The sequence below is a fragment of the Mercenaria mercenaria genome, chromosome 8 (genome assembly GCF_021730395.1).
Source record: "Mercenaria mercenaria strain notata chromosome 8, MADL_Memer_1, whole genome shotgun sequence".
Classification (NCBI taxonomy): Eukaryota; Metazoa; Mollusca; class Bivalvia; order Venerida; family Veneridae; genus Mercenaria; species Mercenaria mercenaria.
In genome coordinates this window covers 8,650,932-8,670,466 of record NC_069368.1, presented here as the reverse complement: position 1 = coordinate 8,670,466, position 19,535 = coordinate 8,650,932, and the positions used below count along the sequence as shown (strand labels likewise).

At 35.6% G+C, this 19,535-nt stretch overlaps 1 protein-coding gene across 1 annotated transcript; it reads left to right on the top strand.

The window, feature by feature from the left end:
• The first annotated feature begins 981 nt into the window (after positions 1-981).
• On the top strand, positions 982-14,735 carry LOC123523092 (uncharacterized). The gene is made up of 6 exons (XM_045300721.2): positions 982-1,075; positions 2,895-5,090; positions 6,116-6,340; positions 7,219-7,453; positions 11,616-11,720; positions 12,602-14,735. Exons 2-6 carry the CDS (start codon positions 2,928-2,930, stop codon positions 13,270-13,272), a joined length of 3,399 nt encoding a protein of 1,132 aa, XP_045156656.2. The 5' UTR covers positions 982-1,075; positions 2,895-2,927; the 3' UTR covers positions 13,273-14,735.
• The last annotated feature ends 4,800 nt before the right edge of the window (positions 14,736-19,535 follow it).

The window sequence follows — 19,535 nt, the reverse complement described above, 5'->3', positions numbered from 1 at the left end:
TTGATGTAAACAAACACGTACAAGAAGTGGTTTTTTTAATTGATTTTTACTGCATTTACAGTATATTATTACACGTTTTGACAATATTTGCTACATTTTATGCTTATTGAAAAAGAAAGTTTATCAAATTAGTTTCTCCCGCCATGCAAACGATGTAAGCAGGGGGTCATCTCATTCACACGAAAATTACTCAAATAAAGTATTATTATACATACGTTTTTCGTCCGATATTTTGGTGGAACTAAGATAGCTCTTGAAAAAAAAATGTGATTAGATATACATATATTTCGGGCCTGTAGGAAAACAATTGATGGTGTCTCTCTCTCTCTCTCTCTCTCTCTCTCTCTCTCTCTCTCTCTCTATATATATATATATATATATATATATATATATATATATAACCACTAGTGAGTATCATTTTCACATCTGTGGTATGCGCGACCAACCTCCGCGCAGGATTACTGTACCAATAAGGAGAGTAACACTGTATCTGAGAGTTTGACCGATGCGCGACAGTGATCGAGGAGAGTAACACTATGTTTGAGAGTTTGACCGATGCGCGACAGTGATCGACCTCCCGACATGAGCCCAATGCGCCCCCCCCCCCCCCCCCCCCCCCCCCCACACACACACAAAGTGGATACCATACTATTGGTGATATCTGAAAAAAATAGCCACACTTTTTAAAAGATATGTCATGTCCTCAAAATTTACATTTTTCTGCCGAAAAGCAGGGACTTTTCACTAGATTATGTTACTTTCACCAAAAAATCGTTGGGTTGAATAATTTGTAATTACCGCAAAATCACAAACTTGCGCTCAAGAATATAGTACGCAAATTTTGTGCAAATTTAACATTCAAGTTTTACAGGAAAATCAGCAATGAAGTCAATAAATTATCCATTAATAATTCTTTACACATAATATCAGAACAATTTCCTGAAACATTTTGAATTTTGGTCAGCATTAACTATATTCCTACGCGACATAGTTTCCGTGTTTCTCCTCTTTCTATCTGGAAGAAGAACGAAAATAAACACAGAATTATGCCAAGAACGCAATTATCGTTTAGCTGGTAGTGTGTTTTTATTTCAAACTCACTTTCAACATTCTCCATACACTCTCCAGACTCAATGTTCTTATGAGAACACATTTTAATTTATGAACTTTTCGCCGACATGTTTTCTTCACTCTATCCGGAATGTTTCATTGATTTTCATATTTATGATTCGAGTTTGACAGTGCAGTTTTGATTGTCATTGCATTTAACAAAAACATGACGTTCAATAATCCAGGGCAAAAATGCTGACTTAACTGTCACATAAATTTAGGAAAGTTTTAAATAAATATTTATAATTACCTAGGCTTGCTTATAGAGGAATTAACATGGTTGATTGTTCTTAGCAAGCATATCCAATCAGTTGTCCTGAATCGCATCAGTTCAGATGCCATCCCAGTCCCATCCGGTGTTCCCCATGGGTCCGTCTTTGGTCGCTTATATAAATAACCTCCCACAAAATATTAAGATGATACAGAAGTCTATCTCACACTGTCATTTGCAAAAGAATCAGTTACGTCTACCCTCCAAAATGACCTCAGAATGTTAGAAGAGTGGGAGATGTAGTGGGATATGGAATTTAACCCCTCCAAATGTCAAACTATCCACGTCAAAAGAAGGAAACATCCTATTCCCACCCAGTACTACCTCCATGGAGTCCTACACGAATCAGTCACCTCGGCCAAATACTTTGACATGGATATATTGAATAATCTTCATGGGACGCCCATATCAACAGGTCAAGAAAGAAAGCATATCAAATGTTAGGGTTTCTGGGCAGAAACATCAAGGTCAAATCTGAACCCATCAAGTCCATAGTTTACCAGGCGCTCGTTAGACCCATGCTGGAATATGGCTCTCAAGTGTGGTCAGTACTGGTCACCTTATACTCAGACCCTCATAGACCAAATAGAGGCTGTCCAGAGACGGACAGCTCACTGGATTAAGGCTGACTACCATCAAACCTCCAGTGTAACAGACATGTTACAATCCCTCAAACTTCACCGCCTTGGTCTCAGACGTATTGATAGTAGACTTTCCCTTATGTACAAAGTCCACCATGAATTAGTTGCCATCCCCAAAGAAGGCTTCTTAGTTCCCTTCACTCACCCAACACATCACTTCCATTCACTCAGTTACAAGATATTCATGGCAACTACAGATTACTTAAAGTATTCTTTCTTCCCCAGAACAGTGTATCACTGGAATTATCTCTCTCCTGCTGTTGTCCACCTCCCAACCCTTGAGCAGTTCAATGCAGCCATTTGCTGTATTGAACATGTCTCACCTTAAACTGCCTGATAGCTGCTTTTAAACTTTTACTTTTAACCAAGCTATTTTTCCTTGCTTTTACAGTTCAGTCTTTTAATATTCTTTGGGGTTTGATGCGCCAAATGTCTACGTCCCCGTGAGGTGTTTGACATTAACGTAAGATAGATAGATAGAAGTGTGACAGGTCTCTGGTTTGATTCCCAGTCTGTCTGTATCATTTGTCCACTTGATTGTTTGTATCATAGAGATATCAAGGAATTTTTTGATAGGCGATGTTTTATTTAAAATGTTCAACAATAGAAAATATTGTTCTTTACCATGGGTTAAACCTGAGCACCTGATGAATTAGGCTAACATTTTGAATGCTCTTTAGATGTCAAGCAAGGGAGCTACCAATACCATTTTTCATGTTATTGGTATTGCATGACCAGGGATCCACACTCAAAGCGGACATTGCCATTGAGCTATTTAGACGGTACACCTTTTTATACGTATTTCCTTTTCTTACTGCCTTAAAACATGCTGACATTTTCAAGTTTTTATTTCCATTTTCTGATAACTTCAGATTGTTGCCATATGAATAGCAGAGTATGTCAAAATGAATGAAGATAATAAAGCAAGAACTCAATACAGAGGTCAGTTGTCTGCCCTTGATGACACAGATGAGTTCAACTGTTCCTCTGGCAACATTTTGGAAAACTTTCCTTATCTCAGGAATGACGGCCTTGGACAAATGCAAGTGCATCAATCGACAGGGCAAAATACACAGAGTACTATTAAAGCAGAGTTGCCAAGTTTCAAATCATTTATCAAAAAGGAAGATGATTCAAATAAATTTATAATTGCTGGTTCTACAACCTATTCTGATTTTTCACACAGTTTCACTACAGTTTTCACAACACCAGTTGGAGCTGCACCTATTGAAATAAATACTACCAACCAGACATGTGTACCAGTCTTGGAAAAGTCACTCCTTTTAGAACAATTAAACATAAGTCGTCTTACAAATGTAGAGACTGCAGGTCAGAGGTCATATCCAAAGACCTTGAGCCATCACATGACTGAATCTGTTGGTGAGACCTCAAACTATAGCACACAGTTCAGCAGTTCAGAGCAGCAGGCTAGTTCTGGAACCCTTGAGCAGAATGTTGTGTCTAATATAACCTTAAATTCCACAGCTAATGAACAGTCAAACACAAGAGATAGTAAAGATTTTATATCCATAATTTCCACAAATGGTCAATCAGACACAACTGATAAAAAGGATGATCTTAACGTTAACTTGAACAAAGTAGAGAGTTCTTTAGCTGATGAACAAACTACAAGAACAATATCTGCAGGACCTAAGATCCAGTTTTTATTGAAAGGCAAATTAGGACATGATATAGATGCAATTGTGAAGTCAGTTAGACAGATCATGATAGAACCAGTTGATGTTGAAGAGAGATTGATAGAAGACTTTGTATATAATTATCCGAAAGAAATCAAGACCGAACCAGTGGATGAACCTGCTATGTCTGCATCAGCCTCACAAAGCATGTATGTTTCACCTACATCCTCTGTATCCATATCCACATCAGGTCAGTTTACTCAGCCAAGCTGGTCAGGTTTTCAAAAGGACACACTGTTATCTGAATCGTCAGTGAAGGAGGTTTGTGCTTATAGTACAAACACTGTAACAAAATCTCTGGCCTATGTTGATAGTGAAACCACCACGGTTAGTAGTGAAGTTGTTATAAAACCTGTAGTCAGATATACTGAGCCGAGTATTGCTGAAATACGAGCCAGTGTTCTAGGCTCTTCTGAACGTACAAGAAACATTCGTGGGCTTGATGCTGGTTCTGAAAATGGTGAAAAAGATGTTGAAGAGGATATTGCAGACAGAAATGAGGACAGCTTGACAAGTGATGAAATTTTTGAATCGGAAATTATTCAGAAAAAGTCAGATGAAAACCAGTATGGTGCAATGCTTAGAAAATTCACAAGTATGAAAAAAACAAATGAAACAATTGAAAATACTCCAACTGCAAAGAAAGGTGGTCGGAGTGATCCTTCAAATCCATTTGCTCTAACATCTCCAAGTTTCAATGATTCAACAGCAAAAGCGTTAATGACAACAACACAGACTTCAACAGCCACCGTTATTATGATCTCAATAATGAGTATAGGGAGCCGAGCAAAACTTATTCCAAAAATAGTAAATTCCAAAGCAGCAGAGGGTGGACTTATTTCTATCATAAATCCAGTTGAACCACCTGGAAACAAGTCTACACAGGTAAATAATGAAGATCAAATTTCATCCGAAAGAACATCAATCATGTCTAAACTTAGAAGGGAGAAGTGGCATTCCAGCGAGGACAGTGCCACAGCAAATACCAATATCGACAGACTTGACATAAATATTAAAATTGACGATAATCAGTATATTGGTCATGGGGAGAATAAACGATGGCTGTGCAAAATATGCCCAAAGTCATACACAACAAAGCATAACTTAGTCGCCCATATTCTAGATCATGGTGATATAAAGCCTCATTTGTGTCTTGTTTGTGAGAAATACTTCAAACAGCTGAGTCACCTAAACACACATATGTTGACACATGACAATGTAAAACCTTATGTTTGTACTCTGTGTGATAAAGGGTTTACACAAATCAGTCACTTGAAGAGACATGAGACTGTGCATATGGGCAGCAAACCATACATTTGTGACATCTGTAATCGAGGTTTTGCCTTCCCCAGTGAACTACGACTACATAAGGTAACTTAGAGTTTTTTTGTCAAGTTTTAATTCACTTTTACACAGTAAGAGTATAGTATCTCGACTTTTCAACTTTTAATGGAGGTTAAACCCCAGGTGCCCCTCTGGGAAATATTTCAGACAGGAGCAGGTACCGGAGTAGAGCCACTAACATTTCGTTAACCAGCTGGATTTCTTCCTCATATGGCAGCCATAGCAGGGCTCAAACCCATAGAGGTGAGAGGCAAGTGATTTAAAGTTTGTGACCTTACCACTCTGCCACATAGGCCTTTAACACTTGGTAAGAGATTGATATCTATGTATAGAAATGTTTAGTTTTTGTATGCCTTTGTTAGTTTTGTCTTATTTCTATTTGTATCCTTGCTACCTTAGTATCTGAAGAGTGGTCCAGATAGTTTGAATTGCTTATCAATATGGAGGATGCATTGAGCGTGTACACGTGCTTGTAGGATTCAGTTCTTTTTAAGCATTTGAAATGTAGAAATTCTGAACATTGCGCATTTTTCACAAATTGAGATGTAGTCGCTCAACATGTTCTGGTAAAGCTGAGTTTGAAGTTTCAAGCATGTAGATTTACCTGTACAGTAGTGAAAAGCTCCATTGAATTTGTTTGTTTGTTTTGGGTTTAACATTGTTTTTTAACACTATTTCAGTTATATAACGGCGGGCACTTAACCTAACCAGTGTTCCTGGATTCTATACCAGTACAGACCTGTTTCTCTGAATTAACTGCCAATTTCCCCACATGAATCAGAGGAAGAATGATTTCAGACACAATGTCTTTTATCAAAATTGTCATAGAAAACATGTGCCCTGCCCAGGGATCAAACTCAGGACCAAACCATGTGTAGATCTGCGCTCTCCATATTTAGCTAATCGGGCGGGCTTTCCATCAGATTTATTGGACAATTTTAAGCATACATTAGGAATTTTGTAGGGACATGTATATATTTACAAATGTACAAATAATGGAAGTATTGGTTTTGCGACCACCTTAATATGAAATTTCTTTTTTTCTTTTTAAGGACAAGCACATGTCTGGATCTGAGAAGTGCACAGACTGTGATAAGGAATTTGACACATGGAATGAATTGCAGGAGCACATGGTCGCATTTAGTCATTGCGGTGATTTGCAGTGTAAACATTGTGATCGTATTTTTCGGTTCCCAAGTCAGCTGAGAGATCACATGATGTCACATGCTGGTTCAAGGCCTTACATCTGTACAGAATGTGGAATGGATTTTATGAAGGTATTTGAAACTGTACAGTGTAAACATAAAGAGATGATATTATGATGACAGTGAATTCATTTAATTTTGTAGTTATAAAATTTTGTGGTTTCGCCAAAATGACTAATAATTTGAGGGTTGAGCGCAATACTGGCATAACTCCTTCTTTATGTAATAGGAGTTACGGCAGTATTGGGCTCAACCCTCGCTATGTCACTGGGATATGAATGGAGAATAAAAGCTTGTTTGTTGGCATTCAGTTTTATGGACTGACGCAACCACTAATTCAGCAAAAATTAGTCCATATGCATATCAATAATTTCACAGTATTTGGGTATCACCAGTGACTGGCCTCCAGATTTATGACAAAATATGATTATTTTGATACTTAGAGGAAAAGGCATTGGCATATTTAATGGTTGGCCCCATATTTTGAGAAAAAAATCAAACAAAACCAAATCATAGAAAGAAAGGGTTGTTATGCATGAAAATTGAACAGCAATAAAAAAGGTATTTTGATTTACAAAACAGTTGTCAGTTTACTGATATATACATTGAATTCCGGAAAAGACTGCATAAAGGGACTGCCCTTTCGGACAGTTCATTGCCTTTAAAAACTCACCACTTTCAAATAACTATTTCATATCATGGTTTTAATGCATTTGCAATAATATCCAAGTGCTGAAATTTCACATAACTAGGTTGAACATAGTTTTCAGAAATTGTTTATTTTATTTCTTTTTAAAGGGGGACAACTTTTTGAGAATATTTTAAGTATCGAGTCATAAGTGATGGACAAGTAGATTTTTGGTTAAGATGTTGTTTGTTTACCAAATATTTCTTTGCTTTGATGATATACTCTTAAACTTTTAATTATATGCTTTTTACTTTATTTTCAGGAGCATCATCTGAAGTCGCACCAATTTACTCATACGGGTCTTCGTCCATATGTTTGTCCTGACTGTGGCAGATCGTTTAACCAGAAAGCAAACATGCAGCGTCATATGTTGATCCATAATGCCCAGAGAGCGTACAGATGTGAAGTGTGCGGTAAAACCTTCACACAGCCGCAGACTCTCAAGGCTCATATGGTGGTTCATTCAGATACTAAACCATATAAATGTAACATATGTGGTATGTAATGTTTGTACATTATATTTATACTGACTCTGGGGGTAATAATAATCACGATTTTCATGGACTTTTATCTTATATATTGTCTTGGAAAACATTTTTGAACAGTCAAACATTTTATGTCAACAAAGTTTTGGTGCATGTAGATATACAGTGGAACCTCTCTTAACTGGAACCCATGAGGAGCGGAATCCTCCCATAGCAGAAGAATTCTCTTTGTGTAGATTTAGTAACTAACCGAGTATAAAACATCTAAGTTATTTAAAGCAAGCCATTTAGTTGGAAGCATAATCCAAAGGGCCTTATCGACCATACAGTGGAAGCAGTTTGGTTGGAGTCATAATCTGCAGGGCAAACTCAGTTATTCAGCATTTTGTATATCTAAAGGAAGCAGTTTAGTGAGCAGCATAATGTTCAGGGCTACATGCCATCCATTGTTGTATATATTTCATAAAAGCAGTTTTGTCAGCTGCAAAATGTACATGGTCACCTCGGACATACCAGGGTTAAACATATTTGAGGCAATGCAGTGTGGCTAGAAAAATCTACAAGGCCACACCGAGCATATAATTTTTAATAAATCTTAGGAAACTGTTTAATAGACAACATTATTTACAGGGCAACACCAGTTACTAATTTACAATACATTCCAGGGAAGCAATTTAGTTTAGTTTGTGGCATAATATGCAGGGCCACATCAGTCATAGTGTATAATATATTCCAGCAAAGCAGTTTAGTTTTCAGCATAATCTACCAGGCAATATCAGTTACACAGTGTCCAAAACATTCCAGGGAAGCAATTTTGTTTGCAGCATAATCTAAGGGCCACATCAGTCATACAGTGTTCAAAATATTCCAGGGAAGCATTTTTGTTTGCAGCATAATCTAAGGGCCACATCAGTTGTACAGTGTTTGATATATTCCTGGAAAGCAGTTTAGTTTGCAGCATAGTCTACAAGGCAATATCAGTTATACAATATCCAATTTATTCCAGGGAATGGGTTCGCCACATCAGTTGTACAGTGTTTGATATATTTGTATTAAATGGTTTAATTTCCAATTTTTTAAATCAAGGGAAGCAACTTTTCTGTCTATTTGTTGATTATAGTAAAGCATTTGATTATGTTGTTAGAGAAAATCTCTGGTACAAACTTATTAGATTAGGATTACGTGGAAACATTTTAAATATAATTCAATCGATGTATGATTGTGTGAAGTCAAAGGTAAAATACTTGAACAACTTGAGCGAAGAGTTTACATGTTCACTCGGTGTCAGACAGGGGGAGTGCTTATCTCCCTTTCTTTTTTCTATGCTGCTGAATGATCTGGAAGAAACATTTATACATAGTGGTATTGAGGGTCTTGATATTCATATGTTTAAACTTTTTCTGCTTTTGTACGCCGATGACATTGCCATTTTCGCCAATTCTGCTGAAGAATTGCAACAATGTATACATTTGTTAAATGATTATTGTAATACTTGGAAATTAAAAGTAAATGTATCCAAAACTAAAGTGATGATATTCAAAAGGGGTGGTAGATTGGCCAGGGATCTGGCGTTTTATTATAACGGAAACTTAATTGAAATTGTTACGAAATTTACATATCTAGGTATTGTTTTTACATGTGGAGGCTCTTTTAGCACTGCGCAAACAACGTTAGCAGGACAAGCGCAGAAAGCAATTTTTAGTTTAGAGAAATACCTATATAAATTTACGTATATTAAACCTAGACATAAGATGGATTTATTTGATACTTTAATTGCCCCAATACTGAATTATGGAAGTGAAGTTATGGGTTTTAGTTCTAGTCAATCCATGGAACGTGTACATATGCAATATTGTAAAAAAGTCTTAGGTGTTAAAAAAACAACACAGAATGATTTTATATATGGAAAACTAGGTAGAATATCCTTACACTGTAGACACTTATTTAATGTTATTAAATACTGGATAAAAATCTTAGGTAGTAAAGAGAACAAGTATATAAGTAGAATTTATCAGGTATTGAAAAATGATTTTGAAACTAACCCAGGAAGACAGAACTGGTGTTCTCAATTAAAAGGACTTTTATGTTCTCTTGGCTTTTACGAAGTTTGGCTGCAACAAAGCATAGGTAATGCTGATATGTTTTTAGAAATAGTTAAGCAAAGACTAAAAGATAATTTTGTACAGAATTGGCATGAAAGGTTACAAGAATCGACTCGAGCATTATTTTATAGAACTATTGCAAATTTTAAATTTCAAGATTATTTAGATTATTTCACGGTTAATAAACTTTGTCAGTCTTTTGTAAGATTAAGAGTGTCATCTCATAGGTTACAAATAGAAGCAGGTCGATGGGCAAGACCAGTAAGAATCCCAGTGATTGATAGAAAATGTGTAATATGTAATAAGCTAGAAGATGAATATCATTTCATACTTGAATGTTCAATGTACTCTGATTTAAGAAAACTTTACATACATAAAAGATATTGGAAACATCCAAATATGTTCAAATTTATTGAGTTGTTAACGCTAGAGAATACCATATATATAAGAAAACTAGGAATTTATGTATATAAAGCATTTCAAAGAAGAAACGACAGGTTATATGGTACACGTGAATAAATGTTTTTAGACATGAAAAAGATTTCACTACTATCACGTTTTTGTATAAAAGAAAATAACAATCTTTAAGTCAGTCATTCTGAGGCTACTTCCTTATCTTTACTTTATGTGTTTTGAAGAAATTTATCCATGGTATCTGTCTTGCATGTATGTTTTTGTAAGATTGATAAATTTGTGGATATAGTATATTGATGTTAAAATAAGTAGCCTTTCTTACTTTTTGTTTCGGTAAGATCGGTGGCTTAGCCACAGTTAGTATTTTTGTGTGTGCATATGTATATTAATGTGTTTATCGTTTGACAATATAAATGTTATGCAACTGCATAACTGTCAATTCTCACTAAGAAATGCAGAATTTATAGATTGTGTAATTCCTGAAATTTTATCAGAATGAATGTGTCTACTATATCATTATTTTATATACAAGTGTAGTTGATACATTAAAAGAAATATTGTATTAACATAATCTAAATCATTTATGTTAAATGAAAAGGTTGCAAAAAATATTTGTCAGACCTTCTCCACATTGAAGCGTATGTAATTATATATATGTTTTCACTGTTCGTCATATCTGTATGTATGCTTGTTGTGCCATGATGGGCTAATAGCCTTATGGAATAAATAAAATAAAACTGAAACTGAAAACTATATTCCTGGAAAGCAGTTTAGTTTGCAGCATAATCTACAAGGCAATATCAGTTATACAATATCAAATTTATTCCAGGGAATGGGTTCGCCACATCAGTTGTACAGTGTTTGATATACTGTAAACCTAGAAATGGTTTCGCGCTATTTAAGTTAGTGACTTTCGCGGTTGATGTGTATCCGCGAAGTTGTGTAGCCGCGAAACAGCCAGCTACCATGAAAATGCAAAAGTTTGTAGTTTTCACTGTGAGTCAGTTTCGTAACTTCTACTCGATATACCCGATGTACTGGTATGCATCACAGCATGTGTATATAATTATGAAAAAAAGAAAGTTTCTCTTAGACATAAGTAACATAGTTTTCTTACTCTGTTATATAAATCCAATAAGCTTTTGACATATAAAGAACGCAGAAGTTCTTAATCTTGATTGACAGGTAAAAATCGAAATGATGTCACAGGTAAAATGTATCTATCAAAAAATCGGTCAGGTGTTGGACAGTGGTAAATGTATTTGCAATTAAAAATATGTATCAAAGTTTATCCTGATTGTTTCATCAACTGAGATTTTTAACAATGTAGAAATTATTTATATCATATACTTATATCACAGAACAAGTAATTTAAGCAAAAATGTGATACAAACAAATACATCGTCGAAATATAGTGTTCACGAACGTTTCTAGGTTTACAGTATTCCAGGGAAGCAATTTAGTTTGCAGCATAATTTACAGGGCCGTATCAGTTACACAATGTCCAATATATTCCAGGGAAGCAGTTCAGTTCGCAGCATAACCTAAGGGCCGCATCAGGTATAAAATAAAAAGTTTAATATATTCCAGGGAAGCAGTTTGGTCGGTAACATAATCTACAGTGCTGTATCAGTCATGCAATGTTTAATATATTCCAGGGAAGCAGTTTGGCCGGCAGCATAATCTACAAGGCCATATGCACATACACAGTGACAGTAAACCATATTCCTGCTCTATCTGTCAGTCCTCCTTTACACTCAAAGGTATACCAGTATATTTTTCTTTTGGGTGGTGTTAGAACTTGCCTTTTATGATTCAGTCAAGGTATAATTATGTTCAATACATCCCAAAGTACATTTTCCTATTATGGAATAATTTTTCAAAGAAAAATAATTATTGTTAATCAGAATAAAATTATTTTTCAGGTGTTTATTCCAAATTTCCGCGTTGATTGATCAGTACAGAAAATGCCTGATAATTTATTAATCATGATGAAAATAAAATGTATCAGTTCTGGCCAAAATAAGATGAAAAGCTAAACTTTTTTTTGATTTTGAACAATGACATAAGTAAGTTTGAATTCAATGCCCAGTAGTGGTTAATTGTCAACATTCTGTCTAGTTAGACATCACTTTACATGCACATTTATAGTTAAGAGTGGCAGATATACTAGATTTAGCGTATTGTTTGGGCATAAGTAGGATGTCAGAATTTGTAAGCGATGAAATATTTCACTGACGCTTGTGTCCTGGACCATTTTACTCCTGATTCATTGATGCCTTTTTTAATCAGTATGTCAGAAGTATATGTCAATCAAATATATTATGTGCAAAGAAGATGTAGTGCTGTTTATCGCTTAAATCTACATATATTGTGAAATCATTAATATTCGTGCGGGACTAATTTTCATGGTTGAGTTAATCCACGATATCTAATCCCAACGAACAAGTAAAATTCCCATTCATTTATGTTCAAAAGTTGAAATCCTTGAATTCATATCCCCATGAAATTGCATATTTTGACCAAAACTATGAAATTTCATGCCCACTAAATTAAATGATTTTACAGTAATTACTGGAAGTTTTTCATTTAAGTACAACTTGTATCTTTTTGTTGTGGTGAAAAGTTTTCATTTCTTTTTCAGGTAACTTGAACCGTCATAAAAAGGTAAAACATGGTCTTGATGAATCTACTGAGGTTATGGAAGAAGATGCTGTTAACTTTCTCAGTACAATCTCTGACCGTGCACGGGAAAGCTACAGTAACTATGTACCAAGTGACAATGAGATTGACCCAGATTCCAGAGATGGTCTGCCTTCCCCGGAGTCGAGGTCAAGTAAAAAGGGTAGAAAGTCTGTGCCAAGAAAACACGTCAGTAGACAGTTGTATGATGATGATGATGGAGATATGGGTAGTGATTTTGAAACAGAAAGGACAATTACATACAGCGACGAGGAAAGAGAAAATGAGAGAACCAGTGGAATTACTTCAAAATATTTTGAATCATCAGAAACAGGTAGTGCGAGTTCTAGACGAAAACGAAAAAGAGGTGCGGTCTATCATGTAGAGTATGATGATGAAAGTGATGGACATAATGATAGTGATGTAAAAGAAATCCAAGATAATCAAAGTTTTGAAACCAATGATACAACATTAAACGCTACAAGTGAAACACGGTCAACAAGAAAACGAAAGAAAAAAGATTTTGGGGAGGATTTCACAGAGACGGGACTTGAGATGGAAACATCAGCTAGGTCTCAAAAGAAAAAAAGTGCTAAACTTGATAATATAATAGCTTCAAAATTCAGTGCATAAAGTTAAAAATGTGGGCATATGATAAAATATTACATACCACTTGTGTTTTTCAACAAAATATATATTTGCCCCCCAAAAAATCTACAGTTGTTATACCATATAACCACAATGTTATGTGAAAATTTGTTAGCAAAAACAACAGTGTGGCAATATCATTTTTAGCACGACTATATAAAGTATATGGAGAGCTATCCTAATCACCCTGGTGTTGGCGTCTTTATTTTTTACACTTTCTCTTTCTCCTTATCTTTGTAATAATTATTACTTGATGGATTTGAACTTAAAAGAGTTATTCCTCATCGTCACCCACATCATATGGCCATAACTCTCTCACCAATATTTCATGAATTATCCCCCCTTTTTACTTAGAATTTCAGGTTAAAGTTTTGTTGCACTTTCTTACTATCTCAATTATTCCTAGATGGATTTGATTCAAACTGAAAGTAGTTGTTCCACACCATCTCCCACATCATATGACACAAGGCCTGTAATACTGGTACCAATATTTAGTTAATTATTCCCCCTTTTACTTAGAATTTCAGGTTTAAGTTTTGGTACACTTTCGCTCTATCTTAAGTTATTACTTAATGGATTTGATTCAAACTTAAAATAGTTGTTACACCTTATCATCCACATCATATGACACAAGGTGCATAACTCTGGCACCAATTTTTCATGAATTATGCCCCCTTTTACTTAGAATTTAAGGTTAATTTTGATGCAGTTTCACTATATCTAAGTTATTACGAAATGCATTTGATTCATACAGTAGTTGTTCCACATCATCACCAACATCATAATTTTTATGATACCAGGTGCATAATTCTTGCACCAATATTGTATGAATTATGCCCCCTTTTTGCTTAAAATTATACTTATATTGTGTTTTGATACAATTTATCTTTACCTCTCTTATTACTTAATATTTTTGACACAGACTAAAGCTATTGTGCAATATCTCCATCCACCATTCGAGTCATCAAACACTCCAGTGACAGCTCCAGTTTCCTCGCTGTGCCCAGTTTCACTATCAAGCATCGAAATAGTTGAGTGCACTGTCTACTGTAACAGCTCTTGTTTTTAGTCCTATCACATGCAGTACTTTTGACCAGTCAAATGAGTGAGTTTCAGCCCAGTACACAGCTTAAGCAATTACTGTCTCTTGCAAAAAGAAGAGCAAAATTCATGTGATGATTCGCTTTTTGTGACATTTACTTTTTCTTTTCTGCCAGATGAGATTTATAATTTTGAAAGTGTATTTTTTAAATGTCTGACTATTTTATCAAAAACATTATCTACCAAAAGTTATTCTGACCTGTTGTTTTCAGTGCAATTCTTAAGCTTTCATAAGGCACCTACTTATAAACTTTGATTTTGTTACATTTATTTTTATCTCTTATCTTACCTATAACTACAGTATTATTAATGTATTTTTTGCAACTTTGATATAAATGTAGATGACAGAGTACCTTTACTTATTAATCCTACTGAATTTACAATGAAAACAATGTTTGGCTTTAAAAAGTTAAAACCATTTTTTAGTATCATGGGACCTGATTTAAGATACCTATTAGTTTTTGTTTGGCCACTTCCTAAAGCACTGTTACTTCTTGAAAAGTGACCTGACCTATTCCCGTTACCCCTGGAGGGGCATAGGGTCTCTGCAACAGTCCTCCATCTGTCTCTGTCCTGGGCTGATCTCTTTGCCTCTCCCCTTGTTATTTGGCTTGATCTCAACTCAGCATCTAGAGTTTGTCTCCAGGTGGTTGTCGGCTGTCCCCTTTTCTTCTTGCCTTGCAGATTCCAGTCCATTGCTTGTTTTGTGATGTTTTTAGATGGTCGTCATAGGATGTGCCCAATCCACTGCCATTTTCCCTTCTTTGTCAGCTATTGCAGTCTGGCTGGTATGCTTCCATAGTTCTATGTTTGTGACTTTTTCTGGCCATCTGTTTTGAAGACCTGTAGATCGTGTAGTCTTGAAATGTACAGTTTATAAAATAAGATGAGAAGACATTTAATAATTAGTCCTGAGACCCCAAGTATTGAAACCTCTCATGTCCCCTGTTACTGGCTTTAAAACCCTTATCATGCTGAACACGATTGATTCTGCCTTTGAGACCAGTGTAGACCATGATCAGCCTGCACATCCATTCAGTCTTATCAAGATCTGCACTGTTCCCTATTCAGTCAGTATATTTTCGGTATGCACCCCTTATTAGCTCACCTGTCACATAGTGACAAGGTGAGCTTTTGTGATCACCCGTCGTCTGTGCGTCCATGCGTCTCGTGCATGCGTCAACAATTTCTTGTCTGCACGATAGTGGTTTCATTTATGATTTTATTTTATCCAAACTTGCACACAACTTGTATCACCTTAAGATCTCGGTTCCTTTCCTGAACTGGCCAGATGCCATTATGGGTTTCAGAGTTATGGCCCCTAAAAGGGCCAAAATTAGCTATTTTGACCTTGTCTGCACAATAGCAGCTTTATTTGTGATTTGATTTTTACCAAACTTGCACACAACTTGTATCACCATAAGATCTTGGTTCCTTTCTTGAACTGGCCAGATTCCATTATGGGTTCCAGAGTTATGGCCCCTGAAAGGGCCAGAATTAGCTATTTTGACCTTGTCTGCACAATAGCAGCTTCATTTATGATTTTATTTTAACCAAACTTGCACATAACTTGTATCACCATAAGATCTTGGTTCCTTTCTTGAACTGGCGAGATTCCTTTATGGGTTCTAGAGTTATGGCCCCTTAAAGGGCCAAAATTAGCTATTTTGACCTTGTCTGCACAATAGCAGCTTCATTTATAATTTGAATTTAATCAAACTTGCACAAAACCTGTGTCACTATAAGATCTCAGTTCCTTTCTTGAACGGGCTAGATCCCATAATGGGTTCCAGAGTTATGGCCCCTGAAAGGACCAAAATTAGCTATTTTGAACTTGTCTGCACAAAAGCAGGTTCATTTATGAATTGATTTTAACCAAACTTGCACACAACTTGTATCACCACAAGGTCTTGGTTCCTTTCTTGAACTGGCCTAATTCCATCATGGGTTCCAGAGTAATGGCCCCTTAAAGGTCCAAAATTGGCTATTTTGGCTTTTGCAGCCATATAGAGACTTCATTTATGGTTTTATTTGATACAAACTTCCAAAATATCTTCAACAACAATAAATCTTATATTCCATGACAAATCAGATCCAATCGTAGGTTCCAGAGTTATTTTATATCTGATTACCTCCCCTGATTGTAACAAGAGGACCATGATGGTCCTGAATCGCTCACCTCTTCCCACATGACCCAGTTTTGAGTATGACGTCGTTTTTTCTATTATTTGACATAGTGACCTAGTTTTTGAGCTCATGTGACCCAGTTTTGAATCTGACCTAGATATTATCAAGATAAAAATTCTGACCAATTTTCATGAAGATCCATTGAAAAATATGGTCTCTAGAGAGGTCACAAGGTTTTTCTATTATTGACCTAGTTTTCGAAGGTACGTGACCCTGTTTTCGAACTTGACCTAGATATCATCAAGGTGAACATTCTCACTAATTTTCATGAAGATCTCATGAAACATATGGCCTCTAGAGAGGTCACAGCTTTTTTCTATTTTTATACCTACTGGCCTAGTTTTGACCGCATGTGACCCAGTTTGAAACTGAACTAGATATCATCAAGGTTAACATTCAGATCAATTTTCATGAAGATCCATTGAAAAATATGGCCTCTAGAGAGGTCAAAAGATTTTAATAATTTTAGACCTACTGACCTAGTTTTTGACCGCACATGACCCTGTTTCGAACTTGACCTCATCAAGATGAACACTCAGACCAATTTTCATACAGATCCCCTGAAAAATATGGCCTGTAGATAGGTCACAAGGTTTTTCTATTATTTGACCTACTGACCTAGTTCTAGACGGCACATGACCCACTTTCGAACTTGACCTAGATATCATCAAGATGAACATTCAGACCAACTTTCATACAGATCCCATGGAAAATATGGCCTCTAGAGAGGTCACAGGGTTTTTCTATTATTTGACCTACTGACCTAGTTTTTGAAGGCACTTGATCCACTTTCGAACTTGACCTAAATATCATCAAGATGAACATTCAGACCAACTTTCATACAGATCCCATGAAAAATATGGCCTCTAGAGAGGTCACAAGGTTTTTCTATTATTTGACCTACTGACCTAGTTTTTGATGGCAAGTGACCCACTTTCGAACTTGACCTAGATATCATCAAGGTGAACATTCTGACCAATTTTCATGAAGATCTCATGAAATATATGGCCTCTAGAGAGGTCATAAGGTAGGCATAGGAAATAGAGATCAATATAATTGCACCTTTACTAATCCTACCAGGTGTTCTGTATTACAAAAGTGGATCTATTGTGACATTTTGATACAAGCAAAACTGTATTATCTGCACTATTATTTACCTACTGGTACTTCGTTTTATTATTGGCTTGTTAAAAGTTAATTTTTTACCATATGTAAGTTGACAGAATCATAGGAACCATGTCTTAAGGGGTAAATCAAACACAAATAAATAAATCCTTAATGATTTTGTTGTGCAAAAAAGTATGATATTGTGTTTAAAACAGTTTTCATTTTCCACTCAATTGTGTAATTGCAAGGGAAGTAAACCAATAGATCTCTACTTATAAGTACTAGCCTAAGGCAAGAGTTGTCATTCTTTGTGGATCACAACTTTAAATTAAAAATTAAAACTTCTGTTATTGATAATAACAAAACTATCATAAACTCCACATTTGTGAAATCATTTTTGGTTATTTCAAGGACTTGGAAATTACTTTCTAGACTTTATTTAATGTAATATTATCATTGAAAATTTTAGGGCCTATCTCTACATAAGGTTTTTCTATTTTTAGACCTACTGACCTAGTTTTTGACCACACGTGACCCAGTTTCGAACTTGACCTAGATATCATCAAGATGAACATTCAGACCAACTTTCATATAGATCCCATGAAAAATATGGCCTTTAGAGAGGTCACAAGGTTTTTCTATTATTTGACCTATTGACCTAGTTTTTGACGGCACGTGACCCAGTTTCAAACTTGACCTAGATATCATCAAGGTAAACGTTCTGACCAATTTTCATGAAGATCTTGTGAAAAATATGGCCTCTAGAGAGGTCACAAGGTTTTTCTATTTTTCGACCTACTGACCTAGTTTTTGACGGCACGTGACCCAGTTTCGAACTTGACCTAGAAATCATTAAGATGAACATTCTGACCAATTCTCATGAAGATCTTTTGAAATATATGGCCTCTAGAGAGGTCACAAGGTTTTTCTATTTTTAGACCTACTGACCTAGTTTTTGATGGCCAGTGACCCAGTTTCGAACTTGACCTAGATACATCAAGATGAACATTCTGACCAACTTTCATAAAGATCCCATGAAAAATGTGACCTCTAGAGGGGTCACAAGCAAAAGTTTACGGACGCACGCACGGTCAGACGACGGACACCGCGCGATCACAAAAGCTCACCTTGTCACTTTGTGACAGGTGAGCTAATAAAAATGGATTTATATCAGTAAGTACTTATTTGAAATTTCATTATTGTCATTAGTTGGACTGACAATCAGGGTAGATAACTATGGACTGATTTTATGTCAAATTACCTCCCTTTATTTCAAATTAAAATGGGTATATCTCTGTAACTAATGAAGATACTGATCTGAAATTTCATTTATGTCAACAGATTTATTTGGCAGAGCCTTCTTTTGTTCACTTTCAATATTTTTTCTTAATTACTTCCCTTTTACGTTACTATAAATAGCTTATTTTTAGTAACTTTTTTATTATTGGCCGTAGGGAAAAACCGAGACCACTTTTCTGTGGTACAACATGGATGGTACCTCCAATTTTTAGGTGCATTTTGACATATCTGTACCTTATAAGAATTGTTTTTTCTTTTTGGTTAAATTTCTTCCCTTTGTTGTTCCTGTCTTTTGGACTTAAATATTTTTACTGAGGACCTTCTTGTCCTCAAGTGCAATGATAACAGGTGAGCGATACAGGGCCATCATGGCCCTCTTGTAACAATGTTACTGTCCAAACTGAAAGATGTACAAGTTCATTATAGAAATTTAACAGTGTAAGGGTTAAGTGGACTTGTGTCATAATAAACAGATATAGTGAACAGACTTCATAATCTTATCATGAAATATAACACTGAATTAAAGTACAGGGACATATTATACAGCCGCCACA